General features: G+C 41.9%; 2 protein-coding genes across 2 annotated transcripts; both read left to right on the top strand.

Moving 5' to 3' along the window:
* Window positions 1–1,800: 1,800 nt before the first annotated feature.
* On the top strand, window positions 1,801–13,250 carry LOC139182016 (putative zinc finger protein 727). Its single transcript, XM_070785502.1, is given in 8 exon segments — window positions 1,801–1,945; window positions 3,405–3,500; window positions 6,659–6,726; window positions 7,462–8,664; window positions 8,666–8,755; window positions 12,437–12,532; window positions 12,761–12,844; window positions 13,239–13,250. Coding segments are annotated over 8 exon segments (1,794 nt in total).
* Window positions 13,251–15,494: 2,244 nt separating this feature from the next.
* LOC139182017 (zinc finger protein 678-like) lies at window positions 15,495–21,589 on the top strand. The gene is given in 5 exon segments (XM_070785503.1): window positions 15,495–15,528; window positions 16,551–16,646; window positions 20,315–20,575; window positions 20,744–21,492; window positions 21,494–21,589. Coding segments are annotated over 5 exon segments (1,236 nt in total).
* Window positions 21,590–24,438: the final 2,849 nt, after the last annotated feature.

The following is a 24,438-nucleotide window of genomic DNA, read 5'->3' on the forward strand; positions in this document are numbered from 1 at the left end:
TTGTGGACAAAGTAATGTCTCTGCTTTTTAATATGCTGTCTAGGTTGGTCATAACTTTCCTTCCAAGGAGTAAGCATCTTTTAATTTCATGGCTGCAATCACTATCTGCAGTGATTTTGGAGCCCGAAAAAATAAAGTCAGCCACTGTTTCCACTGTTTCCCCATCTATTTGCCAGGAAGTGATACGATCAGATGCCGTGATCTTAGTTTTCCGAATGTTAGCTTTTCTTTAATACTCCTTATAGGTATATAGTCTCATTTTAATATATGTCTGTATACAGGAAAATGTTAAATTTTTTTTCTTGTTTTGGTACTCTCCCCACGTATATAAAGTTCTTTTTAAAAAATACACATATTTATGTGTTTGGCTGAGTTGTGTCTTGTTCATAGCCTGCAGAATCTTGGAGCCATGTGGGAGACTGTTGCAGCAGGCAAACTTTAGCTGTGGCGTGTGGGATCTAGTTTTCTAACAAGGGACTGAACCCAGCCCCCTGACTTGGGAGCTTGGACTACCAGGGAAGACGCTATAAAAACTTGTATAAACTTTCTTTAGTGTTGTCTCTGTGTATTTGTGTTTTACTAGTTAAATTTTAGTTCACATAAACTGAAGCAAAATTCAAAATCTGTCATTTAAGTAATGGTTGACAAAATATTTGCAAAAAGGTGGAACAACAATGTTGATTTTATATTATTTATGTGGTGCATTCAAGACTCTGTAAAAACTGTTAGAAAGACATATACTACTACTACTACTACTAAGTCGCTTCAGTCGTGTCCGACTCTGTGCGACCCCATAGACGGCAGCCCACCAGGCTCCCCCGTCCCTGGGATTCTCCAGGCAAGAACACTGGAGTGGGTTGTCATTTCCTTCTCCAATGCATGAAAGTGAAAAGTCAAAGTGAAGTCGCTCAGTCGTGTCTGACCCTTCGCGACCCCATGGACTGCAGCCCACCAGGCTCCTCTGTCCATGGGATTTTCCAGGCAAGAGTACTGGAGTTGGGGTGCCAGTGCCTTCTCCGAGAAAGACATATAGTATATACTAAATAGTTCAAAAGATTATTGCGGCTATGGGTACTATTCTATCAGACCCATCAATTTTGAAAAACACTTAAAATTCAAAGTTAAGTATAAATTCTTACCTTACTAGTCTACTTCTTTGCTATTCAGAATGGTCATTTATGTATCAGAATTTTCAACACTGCTAGTTAAAATAAGCTTGTTAAAAATGTGGCACATTGGCCCCACTCCAGAACTCTTAGATCAGAGCATGCTTTTTTAAAATATTGCCTGTCTCCTTGATAAGGGCCTTCCCCGGTGGCTCAGATGGTGAAGAGTCTGCCTGCAATGTGGGAGACCTGGATGCGATCCCTTGGTGGGAAGATTCCCCTGGAGAAGGAAATGGCAACTCACTCCAGTATTCTTGCCTGAAAAATCCCATGGACACAGAAGCCTGGTGTGCTACAGTGCATGGGGTCAGAAAGAATCAGACATGACTGAGTGACTAACATACTTTCCCTGATAGACAGTTTATCTTGTGTCACACGAGTACAACTCTCAAAAATAGATAGGTCAGTGTGGTGTGATTGTTTTATAATTTCTCTTCCAGGTCAGAATAGTTTCTATAGTGGTCTGTGGATCATATCTCATTCTCCTTTCCTGGGTTAGAAATACAGTGGAAAATACGGCTGTATAAAAATTATATTCTTGTGTAACACCAGACATTCTCCTAAATCAAAACCATTTCTCTTGCTGGTTTCATCTCGGGTCACATTAGGAAGTCTTCCCATGTCCACATGGCTCATGTCCTTTGTATTTCAGGGACGGCTGACATTCCAGGATGTGGCCATAGACTTCACCCAAGAGGAGTGGGAGTGCCTGGACCTCGGTCAGCGGGAATTATACCGGGACGTGATGTTAGAGAACTACGGGAACCTGGCCTCCTTGGGTGAGGATAACTGCCTTCCAGAATCCCTTAAGTACCTTCAGGGTTTTGGTTCGTTCATTCTAGAATGTCTCCTCGAATTTTCTGCTTTGTCCAGTAGAGGTTCAGATCCCTACTTTCTAGGGGAAAAAGGGTATTTGTGACATTTGAAAGAAAGACTTCATTATGGGTCATTATAATTCTAACCTTCTTCTTCCTTGATGTAATCTGCCTCCTTGTTGTTCAGTCGCTAAATCATGTCCAGCTCTTTGTGATCCCATGGAATGCTGCAAACCAGGTTTCCTATCCTTCCTTAACTCCCAGAGTTTGCTCAAATTCATATCCATTGAGTCAATAATGCTATTCAATCATCTCATCCTCTGACGCCCCCTTCTCCTCCTGCCCTCAGTCTTTCCCAGCATCAGGGTCTTTTCCAATGAGTCCGCTCTTCACATCAGGTGGCCAAATTATTGGAGCTTCAGTTTCAGTCCTTCCAACGAATATTCAGGGTTGATTTCTTTAGGATTGACTGGTGTGATCTCCTTGCTGACCAAGGGACTCTCAAGAGCCTTCTCCAGCACCACAGTTCAAAGGCATCAATTCTTTGGTGCTCAGCTTTCTCTATGTTCCAAATATCACATCCATATGTGACTACTGGAAAAACCATAGCTTTGACTAGATGGACCTCTGTTGGCAAAGTGATGTCTCTGCTTTTTAATATGCTGTCTAGGTTTGCCCCTTTCTTCCAAGGGGCAAGCATCTTTTAATTTCATGGCTGAAGTCACAATCTGCAGTGATTTTGGACCCCCCAAAATAAAGTCTATCACTGTTTCCATTGTTTCCCCATCTACTTGCTATGAAATGATGGAACTGGATGCCATGATCTTAGTTTTCTGAATGTTGAGTTAAACTAACTTTTTAACTCTCCTCTTTCACTTTCATCAAGAGGCTCTTCAGTTTTTCTTCACTTTCTACCACAGGGGTGGTGTCATCTGCATATCTGAGGTATTGATATTTCTCCCGGCAATCTTGATTCCAGCTTGTGCTTCATCGAGCCCAGCATTTCTCATGAGGTACTCTGCATATAAGTTAAATAAGCAGGGTGGCAATATCCAGCCTCATGTACTCCTTTCCCAATGGTACAGTTGTTCCATGTTCAGTTCTAACTATTGCTTCTTGACCTGCATATCCTTCATTCTAGGTTAGTGGTAATTCTGTAAGTTCTGTGGTATAAAATAGTGCCACTCTCCTCTTAAAACCGGATTTCTACTACTAGCTTTTGCCTTAGTAGTACTTGAGCATAATATCAGAACCTGATTTTGAGCATTTGTCTTTTAAAGGTGCTTCCAATAAACTATTTGGTAAAATCATTTTTTAAGGCTATTTTAACTTTCTTCCTTGACTTCTCTCTCACCTGAACACATATTGGATTGGAAATTGATGAATATCTGGGAAAACACATATTCCTTTTTCTGATGAACAGGTCTTGTGATCTCTAAGCCGGACCTGGTCACATTTCTGGAGCAAATGAAGGATCCCTGGGATACACGGAGAATGGAGACGCCAGCCGTGCACCCAGGTATGTGTCTATGGATGGAGCAGAAAAATCCGGTGAGAGGGACAAGCATTGTGGAGGAAGTCATACTTCGTGGTGTGGTTTGAGAAGATCTGCTGTGGAAATGATTTTGGATTAGCCTGGGTTTATTTCTGTCACTGTCATAGAGGGTCATCTCCTGACCCATTCCTGATTCTTTTTATCGTTTATGTAGTTTTCTCCAGCGGTTAATTTTCACATTCACAGTGAGAACCAAAATACTTGTCTGGCTTGGGACAACCTGCATGACCTGATAGCTCTTCCATTTTTGGGAGGTTTTAGAAAATCTGTGCACATTTCTGAGTAACTGTATTAAGCCCTTTTAAAAGTTCTGATTCTGTCCCTAGTCAGAAGTGTGTGGGTGGACTTGTGAACAAATTGCCACACTTCTAGGAATACTGGGGACAAATATTTTTTGTTTTCTACCCTATATTTTCCAACCCACTAGAAACTACACATATGACCTTATAAACTTCATACTCAAATTCTTTCTTCACTGCATAAAACATTTTGCTAAAATGAGAAAATGCAAACCTGAATTTTACTTTAAAGTTCCTCTTTTTTTAATATGAACTAACATTAAATGTGTTAAGTATATTTACCCCAATTCCTTAATGCTAAAATACTTGAATATATTTATTTAACTCACAGAGTTTTTAAATATATTCTTGGCATGAGAATTTAAGACATTTCCCTCCGTGCTTTTTTCTGATTGTTCTTCACTATTAAGCTTATAGATTATATAAAGGAATCTTTAAAAAGAAATTTTTCTCTTCCAATAATGCCATTTTACAAAGTTATGTTAGTTTGCTGTACAGAAAGAATAAGTGATACATATACACATTTCCCTCCTTGATTAGATTTCCTTCCCATTTAGGTGACCACTGAGCATTGAATAGAGTTCCCTATGTTCTCACCGTATTTTTCAAGTCTCATTTCTTATTTTATTTCTCAAGAACTCTTACCTTCTTAAATCTATCTTGTTTGTTATGAAACATCCCAGGACTTTATTGTTTATGCCATCTATTTCTGATTAGTTCTAGGTCAATATCATTTACGATTTTAGATTCTATTAGAACATGCTCAGATAACAACTTGAGTGGTAAGAAGTGGGTTAAATAATTAGTAGGCATTAGTATTTGTGGAGAAGGAAATGGCAACTCACTCCAGTGTTCTTGCCTGGAGAATCCCAGGGATGGGGGAGCCTGGTGGGCTGTCATCTCTGGGGTCGCACAGAGTCAGACATGACTGAAGCAACTTAGCAGCAGCAGTATTTGTGAAAATGTTTTGTTTGTAAATTTGATTACTTAAAGGTAAAATTAATCATTACATTGCCCAACTGCTCTTCATTTAGCTGTTCCTGTAGGTTTCTGTCTTGACTTCTCCTCTACACCATACTCCTTTGTCATCTCATTTTGTCCAGTGCTCTGTGTTTGTGGTCTCTGTTCTGCAGGCTGCACATCCTAGTTCCTCTTGCTCTGGTGTCTGCCCCCTGGTGGGTGAGGTGGTCCAGAGACTTGTGTCCTTATCCCCTTGATAGGGAGTTGATTGTTATTGTGACCAGAGCCTGTTTGAATATTGAGGGGAGCTTCGTCTTTCCTCTGTGGCTGTCACTGCCCTGTCAGGGGTGGCATCTGCTCCCTGATTAGAGGAGTAGAGTCCCCAGATCTGTTTCTTAGCTGTGCCTCTGATCTATGGTGCTTCTGACCCAATGGGACTGGAGCACACCCACTGGGAGAGAAGCCACTGAGGATTGCTCCTCGGGGGATGTTCACCTCGGAGCATGCTCTGTGGGTCATCTTCCATGTGTTGTGCGAGCTCTCATGTGACCCTGTGCTGGCATTGATCTTGGCCCCACCTGAACCATGGGCATGATGGCACTTGACGGTGGTGTCTCTCAGATGTTGTTTTCACCAGGTCACCAGCATAGATCCACTGTAGTCTCATGTCCCAGGTGTACATTCATTGTGGAGCTGGACCCCCTGCAGTGCTATGGGGGCAATTTAGATGTGACCTGGCCCAACCGCCTCATGGGAATGCCTACAAACTCTACAATTGCTAAAGCCAGACTGGTCTTGACTGCCAGAGCCTCGTTTCCATCCAGATGTTCTGTCGGGGCTGAGTTTACAAAGCCAGTTGTGGGGTGTAACACCATGGTTTGTACAGCTGCAAGGAGAGATCTCAGCTTTTCTTTCTCAGTGGTAGGGCCTGGGGCTCAGCTGTGGTTTCAGTGCCATCTGTACACTGGGACCACCCACAGGCGTGTGCTCTGAAGGTGCCCCTGGAGCCCACTGGGGAGGGGGCTGGGGAGGAGGAAGCAGCTGTGGGGGTCGTGAGATCACCCACCTAGGTGGGAGCCATTCCTAGTATCTGGAGAGGCAGGGACAGGCACAGGGGCAGAGAGGCTGCAATGGGGTTCTTCCCTTTGGGCATCACTCAACAACGCTGCTCTGCTTCTCTGGTGGTTCAGGCTTCCTCCACAAGCATCCTGTTTGCAGAGCTCCTCCCTCCCTCCTGTCCCCTCAGGATGTCTCCTCACAGCCAACCGCAGTCCTCTGCCTGGGTCTGCTCTCCAATCCCCACATTCCAGCACCCAGCCCTTGTGTGCAGCGGTGGACACCCTCTCAGGCTGCGTGGGCAGGGCTGGGCTCAGCAGCCTGTGTACAGGTCTCACTCTGTCCTGCACACTGGTTGCAGCGTTCTCTTCCCACAGAGAATGAGTCTCTCCTTCTGTCCCAACTGGGCTCCCCCCAGTGAGGGGCTTCCCTGGATGGGGAGACCTCTCCTCTCTTCAGTTCCCCCAGGGTTTTGCAGGTCCCATCCTGCTTCTTTTCCTCTTCCTTTTCCTCCCTCATTCTTTTGTCCTACCTGGCTCAGCAGGAATCTTTCTTGTCCTTTCAGGTGTCCAAGTTCCTCTGCCCGTGTTCTGCAGGGCTCTGTGAGAATTTTTCCACTTCAAGATGTATTCTTGATGCTTTTGTGGAGAGAGACGAACTCCACATCTTCCGAATCCTCTGCCATCTTGACTTCTTCCATCTCAGTTTTAGGCTTAATCTAGCCAGTGTATGCTAATTTTATGTAAATTGTAAACCATATTCCCCGAGAATAGTAAGTAGAATAACTTATTATTTGGTATCTTTCAGCTGTGTCTTCTCACGACACCCAGGGTTTGAGGACCCAAAAGCCAGGCTTAGAAGATTTATTCCCAACAGCAAAGCTAGGAATATATGAAAGATTTCACCTTGGAAATTTACATTTAACCAAAGACTGGGAATATATGAGGGCATATAAGGAACAGAGAGCATGTTATGATGGACAAAACCAAATTGGTACAGATTCCCATAACGTAAACATTACCGCCAAAAGAAATCAAGGATGTGAATCAAATAGGGAAAAACCAATCTCAGATGACCAATTTCAGTCATCACCATCCGCAGATAAGTGTATATTTGTCAGCAAAGACCCACATCATCTCTTGAAACATACACGTTCTCTGAAGCAAAATGTGGAAAATCTGGAAAGTCATCTAGTCTCTACTGCAAATACTCATTCAAACAACTCTGAGCATAGGTGTCTATTAAATATACATTCAAACATATCTGGAAACCAGAAACTTAAAAATGAGGGGGGAAATTCCCAATATAATCATTTTGAGGGATCCTTTAACAAGGGTTTATTGTTCTTCAACCAACAACTATTTTCTCCTTGTTCCAAAATCTGTAATGTGGATAATAATGGGAGAGACCTTATTCAACCATCATTGTTCAATACATATGGAGGTATAATTAGTGTGGAACAACTTTACAAGCGTAACAAAATGAGTAATGCCTTAAGCAGGAGCTCTACCCCCAATAATTACAAGAGTATACATGATGGAATGAGAAGCTCTTCATGCAGTGAAACTGGGCATAATGTTGACCAAGACTCATATCTCATGAAACAACAGGGACATCAATTTTCAGACAATTCTAAACATAATAAGTATAAGAATATATTTTATCAAAGCTCAAATCTTACTATTAATACGTATAAGAGTATTGATATTGGAGAGAAGACTTATAATTGTTATGATTATGCTAAAGCTTTTAACCAGTCTTCAAAAGTTATTCAACAGCAGAATATTCAGACTAAGCAGAAACATTACAAGTGTAATATATGTGGGAAAGTCTTTAGTAACTCACCAAATCTAAGTAGACATAGGAAAATTCATACAGGAAGGAAATGTTTCAAATGTACAGCATGCGGCAAAGCCTTTAATCAGAGTTCATATTTAACTGAACATCAGCGAATCCATGCTGGGGAGAAACCATACAAATGTACAGAATGTGGCAAAACCTTTATCTATTGTTCACGTGTTACTCAACATCAGCGAATTCATACTGGGGAGAGACCTTATAAATGTACAGAATGTGGCAAAGCCTTTAACTGGCATCTGAGTCTTACTGTACATCAGCGAACTCATACTGGGGAGAAACCATACAAATGTAAAGAATGTGGCAAAGCCTTTATCTGTTGTTCACATCTTACTCGACATCAACGAATCCATACTGGGGAGAGACCTTATAAATGTACACACTGTGGCAAAGCCTTTACCCGTTATTCACCTCTTACTCAGCATCAACGAATCCATACTGGGGAGAGACCTTATAAATGTACAGAATGTGGCAAAGCCTTTAACTGGCGTCTGAGTCTTACTGTACATCAGCGAACTCATACTGGGGAGAAACCATACAAATGTAAAGAATGTGGCAAAGCCTTTATCTGTTGTTCACATCTTACTCAACATCAACGAATCCATACTGGGGAGAGACCTTATAAATGTACAGAATGTGGCAAAGCCTTTACCCGTTATTCACTTCTTACTCAGCATCAACGAATCCATACTGGGGAGAGACCTTATAAATGTACAGAATGTGGCAAAGCCTTTACCCGTTATTCACTTCTTACTCAGCATCAACGAATCCATACTGGGGAGAGACCTTATAAATGTACAGAATGTGGCAAAGCCTTTACCCGTTATTCACTTCTTACTCAGCATCAACGAATCCATACTGGGGAGAGACCTTATAAATGTACAGAATGTGGCAAAGCCTTTAACTGGCGTATGAGTCTTACTGTACATCAGCGAATTCATACTGGGGAGAAACCATACAAATGTACAGACTGTGGCAAAGCCTTTTCCCGGAGTTCAGGTCTTTCTCAACATCAGAGAATTCATACTGCAGGGAAATATCAGAAATGTAAGGAATGTGGCAAAGGATTTCATCACAGCCATCACCTCACTCACCATCAGAGAATACATACTGCAGAGAAACCCTAGAAATGAATCAGTGATAAAAAAAAGGTTGGTCCTAAATATACAATTTTGAAAAAATGAGTGTTTACTTTGGAAAGATACACGAATGAAATACAAAAATGTAGACAAGTGTTTAATCAAACAGCAAAAGGAAATCAATGCCAGAGAATTCATACTAGAAAGCATTTCATTAGTACCACTTTTGTTGAATTACTCTAAACAGAAACACTGTAGCAAGTATGCCATAATTAAAACACGTACAAAATTGATATGTTAGTATGGATCACAAGATGAAGGGGTGGATATTTGCAGAGGTATAATTATTATTCATGTATCCTTGTTTATATTGTTATTTGAGATCATTCAGGAACCAAAACGAATGTAATTCAACTCTCAAGTTACTATGCTGTGATTTGTTTCTACTGTATATATGAACTTCTGTTTCTGATGGTTGTTGCCTCAATTGCAAGAGAAGCCCTTCTATATTAGGTGGGAATCATTTATATTTATTCTCCAATTTATAGGATTAAGAACACAGTAATGTTATATGCACACCAAACCTCTAAATGGAGGTATTTGTCACTGATGTCAAACATCTGTGTTGTCACCATGATGTAAGTGTTCAGGGAATAATTCAAAGTAAGACGGAAGTTTGCTCTAAGTTTTCAGTAATTATGTCACTTGCTTTTTAAGCATAAAACAAGGGTTGTTCATTAAAATCTAAGGTATTTTTATAACATCAACATAGAGAAATCATGCATATTACCTGGCAGGCTTGAAGCAAGGACACCTTCTCTGCTACCTGATGTGAGTATAGAAAACTCTTTCTGGAAAAGTCATATTAGTATAATAAATGTCCATCCATATTTACTAAATTAGCCTCCATTTTGTAAGCGATATAAATCACATTCACAGATCATTTCATCAGAGAAACAGGAAAGTTTTTAGAAGCTTGTAATCTGTCTTTTAATCAAGGATCAAACAACAGTTGTAAAAGGTTTTATTCCATCTGTGTAAAATTAATGTATGTTAATTAATAAAAGTGAATGGTTTTTTAGTGTTACAGTTGACGTGGAATGAGTGAAGGGTGAACGCACCACCAGCATTAACCTCTCCCACCTATTTAAGGTTGCAGGAAAGATAACGTTACAATAAACTATCTGTAGCACAGGGGCATGGCATCTGTAGAAATTAGTTCCTTACTGGCGTGAAACTCTCATAAGTTCATATATTTCCCACCATTTCTATGTTGTATCTCCTCTCCCATTTTGAAACTACTCGGACATTGTGATGGTTCTAATAAGAAGGACCATACAGAGTACTGTTGAGAGCTTCCCTGACTGGTCCGTGCTGTTGCTGCCTCAGCGTCTGTCTGGGGAGCAGGCAGCCTGCAGGTCCTTGAACTCACACCAGCCAGTCCTGTGAGCACCTCCACTAGGTGACCCCCTTCCTTGAGATGAGCAGTCTTGCGGAACCCCAGGGTCTACTGCACAGGCCCCCCTTCAATGACACCCTCAGAGCTCACCAGAATCCTGCTCCTCTTGGTTTGAATGGACCCATCCACGCTCAGTTGGGGAGCCCACAGCACTTCACCCAGGGTCCTTTATAAAGGCCTGAACCCCAAGTACTGGAGCTTTCTCTGCCTGGTTCTAGCCTTGACCTTCCTCAGGGGCCCTCAAGGCTTCCTGTGAATTCTCTCAGGACCTAGAGTCAGAAACTCACCTGCTTCAATTGTCCTTTGTTCTTCTGTTAGCTAAAGCTTTTCAGGGGCTCACTTAAGCAAATGTAAATTTAACAAAGTCACAAAAAGAATAATTAAAAGCCATGATAGTAAAGTTCTGAACCAAGATTTGTAAAATCTTACCCAGTATAATTCTTAGCACATGTTTCTTATCTAGGCTTAAAGGAACTGTTTTCTCATGGCCTTGGCATACATAATATAATTTATATAACACACATTGAATACAATATATAAATATCTGAAGGTATACATGTTAGCAGTGAGAAAACCAAGAAGGAATATGTGAGTGTATGTGTATTCGTACACATTTAACTTAGAGAATTTAGAAATGCTACATCCAAACTGGTCATTTTAGAATTGCAGAGGATTTACTAAAAACTGCAAAACTTGTCAGTTTGTCAATTAATCTGTTTTGTCTACTTTTCATAGAATTCATTTCCTTGAATGTGAGGAGGTTCCGTTTTTTAAGGAACTTCCACACTATCCTCCCGAGTGACTGCACCAGTTTACATTCCCTCCAGCCGTGTAGGAGGTTCCCTGATCTCCAGGCCCCTTCAGCCTGGAGAACATGCTAAGAATTATAATATGATACTATTAGTGGGCTCTTTGCTAATTGTTATTCTGACTGGCATGAGGTGATGCATCATTGTAGCTTTGTTTGCATTTCTTATTGTTTCCCGCTGGTGAGCATCTTTCATTTGCCTCTTGCCCTCTAAAAGAGTAAGCTGCCCCACCCAGGCTCAGCAGTTGTGGCGCACAGGCTTAGTTGCCCCAAAGCATGTGGAGTATTCCTGGACCAGGGATCCAGCCCATGGCCCCTGCACTGTCAGATGGATTCTCCACCACTGGGTGGCCAGTCTGTTTAGCCTTTTTTCCTTTTGAGATGCATATATATTTTTCATTGGCATATAATTGCTTTACAATGTTGTGTTAGTGTCTGCTGTACGACATCATCAAGCAGCCATAAGTATACATAAATCTGCTCCCTCTTGAACGTCCCTCCCATCATCTCCATTTCACCCTATGGTCAGCACAGAGCACCAAGCTGAGCTCCCTGTGCTATACAGCAGCTTCCCACTAGCTAACCTGTTTTAACCGTCAGTTCAGTTCAGTTCAGCTGCTCAGCCCTGCCCTACCTTTTGCAACCTCATGGACTGCAGCTCGCCAGGCCTCCCGCTGCCTCTGGTTTATTTTCAAAGAAAGCTTTGATGGAAACACCTCTAGGCTCCTGGTCTCTGAAGTTGGAGGTGCCACACCTGCAGAGAGGTGGTCACAATGCAAATCATTTTGTGAAAATCTGTGTCCCCAGGCTGCAGAGGGGGGTAAAAAAAACTAAGGATGAGGGAGATTTGTGGGAAGAATTCTGCAAGTAAAGCCTGGCAGGAACCCAAGACCCTCAGGTGATTCCCACCAAACACTCACCTCTCCCCTCCCCTCCACAACCTAGAAAGAGCCCCTCCCCAGGGAATCAGGTTGACCTTTGCTTCTAGAAGTTCCCGCCCTAAATCCTCCCTTCCTGAGGTCTCAGGTGTGAGGTTTCCCTCAGGGCTCCTGAATGTGGGTCTTCCTCTTGCATTTCTTCAAAACCCTCATAGGCTGGGTCAGGTAGCCAAGATGTAGGGTCCTTTGTCTCTCGTGAATTGTTCTGCGGCCTGCTCTCCGTAATGCAAAAAGGAAGGAGAGGAACTAGCCAGCAAGATCTGCAAATAGCTTTGAGGACCAGGATGTGATTAGCATATCAGGTTAGTCTTGATTACCCACTACAGCTCAGGAACACAGAAAGTCAGAAAAGAGCTCAGAAAAGGGTGAGAGAAACAAGAAAACCCTTTCTTCTTTTTCACTGCAGCAGTTGCAGGTTAAACGGCTCTATGGATGCCTTTGAAGGTATTTTCTCAACATGCAGATGTGAGTTTGAGACGTAATATCCCCACAGAAGATGCAGAGCAGGAGGAAGAAGAGGAGGAAATGGCAGCTTCTCAGGTAATTGTCGTGTCCCGGGTCTGGGGCTGTGTCTGCTTTTCCTCCTGAAATGCCTGAACTGAGAATCTGCAAACCTTTAGTTCTCTGCTTCTAATTTTTCTGCCTGGAGTGCTTGTTATCATCTTATCCCCCCGCCTTTTTTTTAATAGTGAAAACAAGCTCTTCAGGTTTCGTCTCCCTCGTGTTCCAGAGCCTTTTCTCCATTGTTTGTATCCTGGCTTTCTATAGAGCATCATGAAGTCTCAACATGACATAGTGACTTTCAATGTTGAATACATTCCCTTTGTGAGCGATCAACACGGGGAGGCACCGGTACCAGAGATTCCCATTGGGATGTTGTTTGGTGTTGGGATCTTAAGGAAGTCGGGGAAATGCCGTGATGAATTTACATGTGGATGCAATTCAGCTCTCTAGAACAGGAGTAAGAAAGTGCCCTTGTTAATAGAATGAACTCAGCATTCCAGAATTTTTCAGAAGTTAAAGTAGCAGAGACAATCCTCTATACCGATAAGAAAAATATACTAATTCAATGGACTATTAAGCTACAGATCATGGGAGGTATATAGGAGGTGGAATTTGCAGAAAACTGACATTTTTCATGATAGATTGAGATCATGGTATTCCTAATATTGCCCAAATATCTGGCAGTGAGAATGCATTTTTCCATGTACTCTTACCCCGTGACCTCCGATGTTCACTGGTTCAGGTGCTTCTGTGAGATTTCCACACTATGAAATTCATTTTTTGTGTGCCTTGAACAAGGCTCTTGGAAAGAAAAGTGATGGATATGCCTATCACAGTTAAAGAGGAAATGCCGTATCTTCTTAGTTGCTCTTTGCTTTGAAAAATGAACACTGTCAGCTAAAACAGATGCACAATTTGAGAGATGTGAATTAAGTTTTATTTGGGGCAAAATGAGGACAGCAGCCCAGGAGACAGCACCTCAGATAACTCAGAAACTGCTCCAAAGAGACAGTGGGGGAAGGTCAGTCTGATTTTGGTGAAGGGGGAGTTCAGTGCAATCAAGCACTTACTTTACAAAACGTTTTCTGCCGGTCGTGAGGAACTGAAGTCATCATTTAGTGGTTTAGTGCTTTTCTAGATATGAAGAGATACAAGGATTGGGATCATGAAAGCAGTTCCTGAAAATACCTAACTCTCTAAAGACCTGTCCCACCAGATTTTCCTGGAGCAGAGTGCCTCAGTCCACCCTGAACTCCCTCGAGGGGATTGAAGTCAACAGTTGCAGCACCATAGGGTTCATTCTCCCCAGAGGCAGATGGCGAACGCCCTTGTTGAGTCCCCAGCAATGCTCTTGGCAAGTGCCGATTTGTAGTTGACAACACTCATGTGTGTTTAGTAGAGATGCTGGGATTTGGGAGTGTGGATTTTCATCATTCAAGCCCAGGTCTGATCATTTCCAGTACACTCCACACTCACATCACAGATAAGTCTCATCACATTTCTATATTTTCCAAAATGTTTACAAGAATCATATTAGTGCTATTCTATGTTCAACTGCGTTAAATTTTAAAATATAGTTCCATGCAAATGGTAGATTTTTGAGGAAATTAAAAAATTCACAAGCAGAGCTGTCTATTTTTGTATCATTGTGTATGTCTGTACCCTAGTCTATTTTAAAAAATTAAAATAATATCATCCTCAAATATTTATGTACATTTTCAATCAGTTAAAAATTATCCTGATTTTATTGACATGACAATTTTTCTTTTACTAATTAATAAGTATATAGTCCCATTTTAGTGTATGTCTGTATGCATGAACATGTTAACATTGGATTGATTTTTTTCTTTTTCTTTTTTGAAGATTCTCTGAAGCAGGGAATAGCTACCCACTCCAGTATTCGTGCCTTGAGAATCCCATGGACAGAGAAGCCTGGCAGGCTGCAGTCCCTGGGGTTGCAAAGAGTAGGACACGACTGAGTGACTAACACTTTTCTTGTTTTTAGTATTATTTACAAATACAGAAATTTCTATAAACTTTCATCAGAGTTAGCTATGTGCATTTGTCTGTTTTTTATTAAAGTCTAGAGTCATAAACTGAAGTAAAAGTTGCTGCTTGCTGCTAAGTCGCTCCAGTCATGTCCAACTCTGTGCGACCCCATAGACGGCAGCCCACCAGGCTCCCCCGTCCCTTAAGCTGTCGTTTAAAGAGTGTTTGTTAAATATTTGCTAAAAGATGCTACAGCAACATTATTGATTTTAAATTATTTCTGTTATACATTCAAGATTCTGAAAAACTGTCAGAAAGATATATAGTATATACCAGATCGTTAAAATGATTGTTGTCGTCAAGGTTACTATCCTATCAGATCTGTAAAATTTGTAAAGCACTTAAAGTTCAAAGTTAAATATGAATTCGTTCCTTACTATTCTACTTCCTTGCTGTTCAAACATTGTCACTCATGGAGCAGAATTTTCAACATTACTAGTTCAAATAAGCTTGTTAAAAATGTGGCACACTGAGTCCACTCCAGAACACTTGGATCAGGAAGTGCTTTAAAAAAATATTTCCTGTTTCTTTTGATAGACAGTTTATCCTCTGTCAACTGAGTACAGCACTCAAAAATAAATATTCCAATGTTGATCTGATTATTTTATAATTTGTCTTCCAAATCAGAATAATTTCTGTAGTGGTTGATGGATCGTATCTCATCCTCTTTTCTTGGGGTTAAAAATATGGTAGAAAATATCACTGTGTACAAATTATATTCATGTGTAACACCAGCTGCTGCTGCTGTAACACCAGACATTCTCCTAAATCAAAACCATTTCTCTTGTTGGTTTCATCTTGGGTCACATTAGGAAGTCTTCCCATGGCCACAAGGCATCTGTACTTTGTATTTCAGGAACGGCTGACATTCCAGGATGTGGCCATAGACTTCACCCAAGAGGAGTGGGAATGCCTGGACCTCAGTCAGCGGGAATTGTACAGGGACGTGATGTTAGAGAACTACATGAACCTGGCCTCCTTGGGTGAGGATAACTGCCTTCCAGAATCCCTTATCTACCCACATGGTTTTGGTTCCTGCATTTCTAGAATGTCTCCTAGAATGTTCTGCTTCTTATAATAGTTTCAGATCCTTGCTTTCTATGGGAAAAATGGATTATTTATGAGTTGAGAAAGAAGATTTCATGATGATTGATTATGATTCTAACTTTTCCTTGATGTAATCTGTCTCCTTCTTCTAGGTTAGTGGTAATTCTGTAGGTTCTGTGGCATAAAAGGGTGCCATTCTCCTTTATAAATCAGATTTCTACTCTTACTTACTTTGGCCTTAGTAGTACTTGACTAGAATCTCAAGGTCTTTTCTTTATGTATTTGTTAGTTATAAAAGTGCTTTTGATAAAGTATTTGGGGATATAATTTTCTAGGCTATATTAACATTCAACCATGCCTTCTCTAGAATGTTAATAATGTAATGAGCAAGATTAGAGTCATGATTAGAGTCATGTTCGACTCTTTGCGACCCCATGGAATAGTCTATGGAATTTTCCAGGCCAGAATACTGGGATGGGTAGCCGTTCCCTTCTCCAGAGGATCTTCCCAACCCAGGCATCAAACACAGGTCTCCCACATTGCAGGTGGCTTCTTTACCAGCTGAGCCACCAGGGCATGTTAATACAGCCTAGGAAATGCTGTCCCCAAATACTTTATTTCTAGGCTGTATTGACATTCTACCACGCCTTCTCTGGGCTTCCCAGATGGCACTAGTGGTAAAGAACCCGCCTGCCAATGCAGGAGACGTAAAGGAAGTGGGTTCGATTCCTGGGTTGGGAAGAACTCCTGGAGGAGGACATGGCAACCCACTCCGGTATTTTTGTCTGGAGAATCCCATGGACAGAGGAGCCTGGCAGGCTACAGTCCATAGGGTGGCAAAGAGTCAGACATGACTGGAGCGACTTAGCACATGTGCCTTCTCTTCTCACTTGAATACATATTAGATTGGAAACTGATGAATCTCTAGCAAAACAAATACTCCTTTTCCTGATAGCAGGTCTTGTGGTCTCTAAGCTGGACCTGGTCACCTTTCTGGAGCAAATGAAGAATCCCTGGGATGTAAGGAGACTGGAGCCACCAGCCATATACACAGGTAGGTGTGAATGGATGGAGCCGATGACTCAACGACAGGTCCCAGGATCAGTGAGGTATTCATCTTTTGTCATGTGGTTTGGGAAGATCTGCTTCAGTGGAAATGATTTTAGAGAAGTCTGGGTTTCTTTCTGTTGCTGTCATAGGCAGATATCACCTGCCCCATTCTGTCTCTTAAATCATTCCTGAATTCATGTCCAGTGATTACTTTTCTCAATCGCAGTGAGAACTGAAATGCTCTTGGCCTGTGACAACCTGAATGAATCTGTTACTATTCCATTTCTTGGGGGTCCTAGGAAAATGGCACTTTTCTGAAAAACTCTAAGACGCTCCTATTAAAGTTTGTTTCTACCTCTAGGTGGCAGTATGTGAGTGGAATTGTAGACATACTGCCAAAGTTCTAGGAATACTGGGGACAGTGGGTTGTTTTTGTTTTTTGTTTTTTTTTTCTGACTTATAATTTCTAAAACACTGGAAGCTACAAATATGATCTTATAACTTTTAAATTCAAGTAATTTCTTCACTGTATATACCAAAACCTCCCTAAAGAGAAAGAATGCATATGTCAGGATTACTTCAAAGTTTCTGTTTTCTTCAAATGAACTCATATGAAATAGTAAGTGTATTTGCCCCAATTCCTCAATGCTAAAAGACTTAAATATATTCAATTAACTCAAAGAATTTTCAAATAAATTGGCATAAGAGCTTAAAACATTTTCCACCATACTTTTAATGGTTTCAAACTATTACAATTTTTAGATAATATACTGTTTTTAAAATGTTCTTATTGGAGTCTAACAGGTTTACAATGTTGTACAGCAAAGAGAATCCATTTTACGTATAGATATCTACTCTTTTTTAGATTTCCTTCCCAATTAGATCTCCACAGAGCATCGATAGCATTTCCTGTGTTCCCACCATATTTTTAAAGTCTCATTTCTTAATTTCTCAAGAACAACTACTTTATTTAATTAATCTTGTTATCAGCTTCCCCAGACTTTGTCCTTTATGTCCTCGCTTTCTGATTAGACCTACGTCAGTATCATTTATGATTTTTAGATGGAAACATCTACTAGAACATGCTAAAGTAAGAAGTGGGCTAAAGAATTAGAGGGCACCTAGGGGCATCTGCATTCAAGATGACGTAAGTCAAAAAGTAATCATTAGACCGCCTGTCTCTTCTTCATTTAGTGGTTCTTGTAGCTTTTTGTCTTGCTCCTTCCTGTACACCATACTTCTTTGTCCTCTCATTTTGTCACATTTTCTGGGTTTGTGGTCTGTTCTGCAGCTGCCGGATCCTGGCTCCTCTTGCTCTGTTGTCTTCCCCCTGGCGGGTGAGGTTGGTCCACAGGCTTGGACCATTAACCCCTTGATCTGGGCTTTGATTGCTGTTATTGTGACCCGAGCCTCCCCTGGATATTGAGGGGAGCTTCCCCTTGGCTCTGTGGCTGTCACTGCCCTGTCTGTGGTGGGATCTGCTCCCTGGTTGGTGGAGTCGAGCCCCCAGATCTGTTTCTTCGCTGTGATTCTGATCTGTGGTCAAGGCAGCTAAGATTGGAGCACACCCACTGGGAGAGAAGCCACCAAGGATTGCTTCTCTGGGGATGTTCACCTTGGGGTGTGCTCACGTGCTGTGAGTCTCCTGTGACCCCATGTTGGCACTGCTCTTGGCTCCCCCTCAACCATGGGCATGCTGGCACATTGCTCTGGTGTCTCTCAGATGTTGTTTTCACTGGAACACCAGCATAGATCCAGTGAACTCAGGTCCCAGAATTGCACTCATGGAGCTGGACCCACTGTGGTGCTATGGGGGCAGCTCAGACTCTGGCCTGGCCCCACCCCCTAGTATACATCCCCACAAAGTCTACAGCTGCTAAAGCTGCACTCCCGTGACTGGGGGAGCCCTGGTTGTCCGTTCAGATGCTCTGTAGGGGCTGAGTTGACAAAGCCAATTGCAGGTATAAAAGCATGGTTTGTGTAACCGTGAGGAGAGACTTCAGTTTTTCTTCCTTTAACCCTGGGGCTCAGCTGAGCTTTCAGCTCCTTCTGTGTGTGTGGCCCACCCACAGGTGTCTGCTCCAGAGGCTGCCCCAGAGCACAGGAGTCTGCTGATGGTGGAGGAGGTGCATGGGGGGAGGCTGTGGCTGGAGCTCAATAGAGCCCACTGGGGTGGTGGCCCTTCCTAGTGCTGGGGGAGGAGGGGCCAGCACAGGGGGAGAGGGGCTGCAATGGTGGGTCTTCCCTTTGGGCATCACTCAACAATGGCGCTCTGTGCTATGGTGGTTCAGGCTTCCTCCACAAGCATTCCTGTTTATAGAACTCCTCCCTCTGTCCCATCCCCTCAGGACGTTTCCTCACCACCCACAGCAGTCCTCTGCCTGGGTCTGCTTTCCAGACCCCACATTCCAGCACCCAGCCCTTGTCTGCACTGGTGGACACCCTCTCAGACTGGGTGGGCAGGGCTGGGGTCAGTACCCTGTGTACAGGTCTCACTCTGTCCTGCTGCCACAGACTGTTGCCATGTTCTCTTCCCACAGAGAAGGCTCGCCTTCTGTCCCAACTGAGCTCACACCACCCCCAGTAGATAAGAATAGTAGATAAGAAAACTTTATTTGGTATCTTTCACCTGTGTCTTCTCACAACACCCGTGGTTTGATGTCCAAGAATCCAAGGTTAGAAAATTTAATCCAAAAAGCAAACCTAGGAATATATGAAAGAGCTCACCTTGGAAACGAACATTTAATGAAAGACCAGGAATATACGGGGATATGTGAAAGATCTAGAAGATATTTAAGAAACTGAGATAGTTTCACACAATGCGGACATTACTGCCAAAAGAAATGAGCAATGTGAGTCAACTTGTGGAAAACACCCGTTTCCGTTATCAACATCTGCAGAGAAGTGTATCTCTTCAAGCAAAGGCTTACATCATTTTTTGAAACGTACACATTCTCTGAAGGGAAATGTGGAAAATCTGGAAAGTCATCCAGTCTCTCCTGCAAATACTCATTCAAACCACTCTGAACACGGGCTTCAATTACACATACATTCAAGCACGTCTGAAAACCAGAAATTTAAAAATGATGGGGAAAACTCACAATATAATCAGTTTGAGGGATCTGTGAGCAAGGGGTCATTATTCTTCCACCAACAGACAGTTTCTCTCTGTTCCAAAATGTGTAATGTTAATAATAATGGAAGAGAGTTAATCCCACCATCATTGTTCAATACACATCATGATACAGTTAATACGGAACAACTTCTCACGTGTAATAACACGAGTCAGGCCTTAAGTAAGAGCTCTACCCCCAATAATTACAAGCATATTTACGATGGAGTGAGAAACCACTCATGCAATGAAACTGGGTATAAAACTGAACAAGACTCTAACCCTATGAAATATCAGGGACCTCAATCTTCAGACAAAGATTCTAAAAATAGTACATGTAGGAATATCTTGTATCAAATATCAGGTCTTCCACTAAATGAGAGTACACATACTGGAGAGAAGACTTATAATTGTGAATATGGTAATGTTTCTAATCAGTCTTCAAATCTCACTCAACAGCAGAGTATTCAGAATCCACAGAAAAGTTAACAAGTGTAAGAAATGTGAGAAAGCCTTTACTAACTCATCCAGTCTAAGTAGACAAAGGAAAATTCATTCAGGATGGAAACCTTTCAAATGTACAGAGTGTGGCAACACCTCTAATCAGAATTCAAAGCTTAGTCAAGATCGGCAAATCCACACTGGCAAGAAACCTTACGAATGTAAGGAATGTGGAAAAGCATTTATGTCTTGCTCACATCTTAGTCGACACCAGCCAATTCACACTGGGGAGAAGCCTTATAAATGTACAAAGTGTGGCAAAGCCTTTAATCAGAACTCAAATCTTACTCAACATCAGCGAATCCATACAGAGCAGAAACCTTACAAAGGTAAGGAAGGTGGCAAAGCCACTTTTAGGTGTTCACATTTCAGTCTACATCAGCGAGTTCACGCAGGGGAGAAACCAAACACATGTAAAGAATGTGGCAAGTTGTTTCCTTGTAGCTTATGTCTTACTCAACATCAGATAACTCATATGCAGCAGAAATCATACAAATGTACAAAGTGTGGCAAAGCCTTTAATCAGAAGTCAAATCTTACTCAACACCAGAGAATTCATACTGGAGAGAAGCCTTATAAATGTAAGGATTGTGGCAAAGCATTTAACCAGTGCTCAGGTCTTACTTACCATCAGAGAATTCATACTGGAGAGAATCCTTATAAATATAAGGATTGTGGCAAAGCATTTAGACAACGCTCATATCTTACTAAACATCAAGTAATCCATACTGGAGAGAAATCTTATAAATGTGAAGAATGCGGAAAAGCCTTCAGTCACTACTCAACTCTTGCTAAACATCAACGAATTCATACTGGAGAGAAGCCTTATAAATGTAAGGATTGTGGCAAAGAATTTAACCAGTGCTCAGGTCTTACTTACCATCAGAGAATTCATACTGGAGAGAAACCTTATAAATGTACAGAATGTGGGAAATCCTTTAGTCAGAACTCAACTCTTACTCAACACCAGCGAATTCATACTGGGGAGAGGCCTTATAAATGTAAAGATTGTGGCAAAGACTTTAGCAAGCACTCAGGTCTTACTTACCATCAGAGAATTCATACTGGAGAGAAACCTTATAAATGTACAGAATGTAGAAAAGCCTTCTGTCACCACTCAAGTCTTATTCAACACCAGAGAATTCATACTGGAGAGAAACCTTACAAATGTAAAGAATGTGGAAAAGCCTTTATCAAGCACTCACATCTTACTCAACATCAGAGAATTCATATTGGAGGAAAAACCTTATGAATGTAAGGAGAGTGGCAACGGCTTTAATCAGAGCTCTCACCACATTAGACATCAGACAGCATGTACTGGAGAGAAACCCTAGTAATAAAGTAAGTGATGGAAGAGGTTTGTCCTAAACATACACTTGAGAAAATACAAGACCATTTATTTAAGAAAGATAAGGAATGGCATGAGAAAATGTAGAAAAGTATTTAATGAAAATTAAATTACATAAATACCAGAAATTGCACACTAGAAAAAGTGAAAGTCTCTCAGTCGTGTCTAACTCTTTGCAACCCCATGGACTGTGCATGGAATTCTCCAGGCCAGAATACTGGAGTGGGAGGCGGATCTTTACCAACTGAGCTATTAGGGAAGCCTGCACAATAGAAAGCATTTCATCAATCCTGTTTTTTGAAGTTCCTCTTCAGGAGAAGTATTGTAGACAATAATCCATAGTTAAAACAGATAGAAAACTGATATGTTAGTATGGATCACAAGGATGTGTTGGTATTTATAAATGTACAATTATTAGCAATATATCTTTGTTTATATTGACACGGTTTGTGATTATTTGAAAACCAAAATAAATGCTTTTCAACTCTCAAATTACTCCATGCTGCTATGCTTCATTTCTAGTGTGTATGCAAAGTTATGGTTTTGATGGTTGCTACCTCAAAGATAAGACAAGACCTTCTATCCTAGTGAGAAATCATTTCTATTTATTCTCCATTAGAAGATTAAGGACACACTAACATAACATGTACATCTAAATGGAGGTGTTAGTCATTCATGTCAAATATCCCTATAGGTCACCATGAGGTAAGTGTTCAGGGAGTAATTCCACATATTAAAGTACGATGTACATTTTCAATAGTTATGTCACTTGCTTTTTAAGGAAAATACAATGACAGTTCACTGAAATCTTGATGTATCTTTATAATATCAACAGAAGTCATGAATATTAGTTGACATGTTTCAAATAAAGACATCTCTGATACCCTAGAAATGTATGGAAACCCCTCCCAGAAAAGTCATGTAATTAGTGTATGTCTTGTTTCATAAACGATTAGCCTCCATTTTGTAACCGTAGAAATAACTGTTCTCAGATCACTGTATCAGAGGAATGAATATTGTTGTTTACGCTTGTAATCTGTATTTTATTCAGTTACACAGTGGGTTGGAAAAGGTTTGATTCTGACTGTGTGATATTACATGTGAATAAAACTGGATGGTTTCTTGTGAGGAAGTTGGTGTGTAATGAAGTGTCAACCTACCGATTTAAGGTTGAAGGGAAGAATACCTAACAATAAACTCTTTGTTAGCACAGAGGGATGATATCTGTAACAATTAGTTTCCATACTGCCTTTAAGCCTCAAATATTTGGATATTTCCCATCATTTCTCCATTGTACTTCCCCCCCCTCTCTGTAACTTCTGGGACATTGTGATGATTCTAATAAGGATTATACAGAGTACTGTTGAGAGCCTCCCTGACTGCTCCGTGCTGTTGCTGCCTCAGCGTCTGTCTGGGGAGCAGGCAGCCTGCAGGTCCTTGAACTCACACCAGCCAGTCCTGTGAGCACCTGCACTAGATGACCACCCACCTAGAGATCAGCAGCCTTGCTGAACCCCAGGGTCTACTGCACAGGCCTCCCCTTCAGTGACATCCTCAGAGCTCACCAGATTCCTGCTGCTCTTGGTTTGAATGGACCCAACCACGCTCAGCCTGGGGAGCCCACAGCACTTCACCCAAAGTCTCTTATAAAGGCCTGAACCTCAAATACTGGAGCTTTTTCTGCTTGGTCCTAACCTTGACCTAAGAAATTCCTGCCCTAGAACCTCTCCTGAGAGGTCTCAGGTGTGCTGAGTGTGAGGGCTGAAACTCAGGGCTCCTGAGTGTGGGTCTTGGGGGAGAAGCATCAAAATAAACAGGGAACTTGCTGAAGACTCATTCATGGCCCCTCTTCAGACCTCCAGATTTATAACTTCTTAGAGTGGGGACCTGACCTCGAGGGATTCATATTCACTGAAATGGTTCAGAAAGAATCTTTAAGTGGTTTCAACCTGGTTTCCTATCTAGATCACATGACCAGTGTTAAGCGATAACTTCCCCACAGAGTTCCCTCTTGGTCCTGTGGGAGCATCAGTGTGGTGTGTAGGAAGTGCTCCAGGGGCTTCTAAGGGGAGGCACGGATTAAGGACGTGGCTGCTCGTCCATCTGTGAGAGCTGAGGCCTAGCTTCAGTCTGAGGAGAGGCAGCAGCGTTGGCCTAGCTGGATTTGGACCAGGGAAGTCAGCTCACATGGTCTGTGTGAGCAGAGGGTTAGGAGTTCTCTCTGAGAACAATCAAGAAATAAGTTCACAGTCTGGTCTCCAAGTAGGAAGAGATTGTTCCTGAATCTCTCCTGAGACAGCACAGGAGAAGTGGGTCTTTTTCAGCTTTTCAAGGTCCTCTGTAGTTGTGGTGGTTGCAGGTTAAAGACCTGTGCCTTTGAAGGTATTTTTCCAAGATGCAGAGGTGTGTTTGCTACATAACATCCTCAGAGAAGACACAGCAGGAGGAAGAAGAGGAGGAAAGAGCAGCTTCTCAGGTACATGTTCTGTCCTGGGTCTGGGGCTGTGTCTGCTTTTCCCCCTAAAATGCTTGAACTGAGGGAACCTGCAAACCTTTAGTTCTCTGCCTCTAATTTTCTGCCTGGGGTGTTTGTTATCAACTTCTTATTTTTTCCTTTTCTTAGAGTAAGGACCGGCTCTTTAGGTCACTTCTACCTTGTGTCCCAGAACCTTGTCTCCCTTGTCTGTATCCTGGCTTTCTATGCTGCTGCTGCTAAGTCACTTCAGTCGTGTCCGACTCTGTGTGACCCCATAGACGGCAGCCCAGCAGGCTCCCCCGTCCCTGGGATTCTCCAGGCAAGAACACTGGAGTGGGGTGCCATTTCCTTCTCCAATG

The sequence above is a fragment of the Bos indicus genome, unplaced genomic scaffold (genome assembly GCF_029378745.1).
Source record: "Bos indicus isolate NIAB-ARS_2022 breed Sahiwal x Tharparkar unplaced genomic scaffold, NIAB-ARS_B.indTharparkar_mat_pri_1.0 scaffold_62, whole genome shotgun sequence".
NCBI lineage: Eukaryota > Metazoa > Chordata > Mammalia > Artiodactyla > Bovidae > Bos > Bos indicus.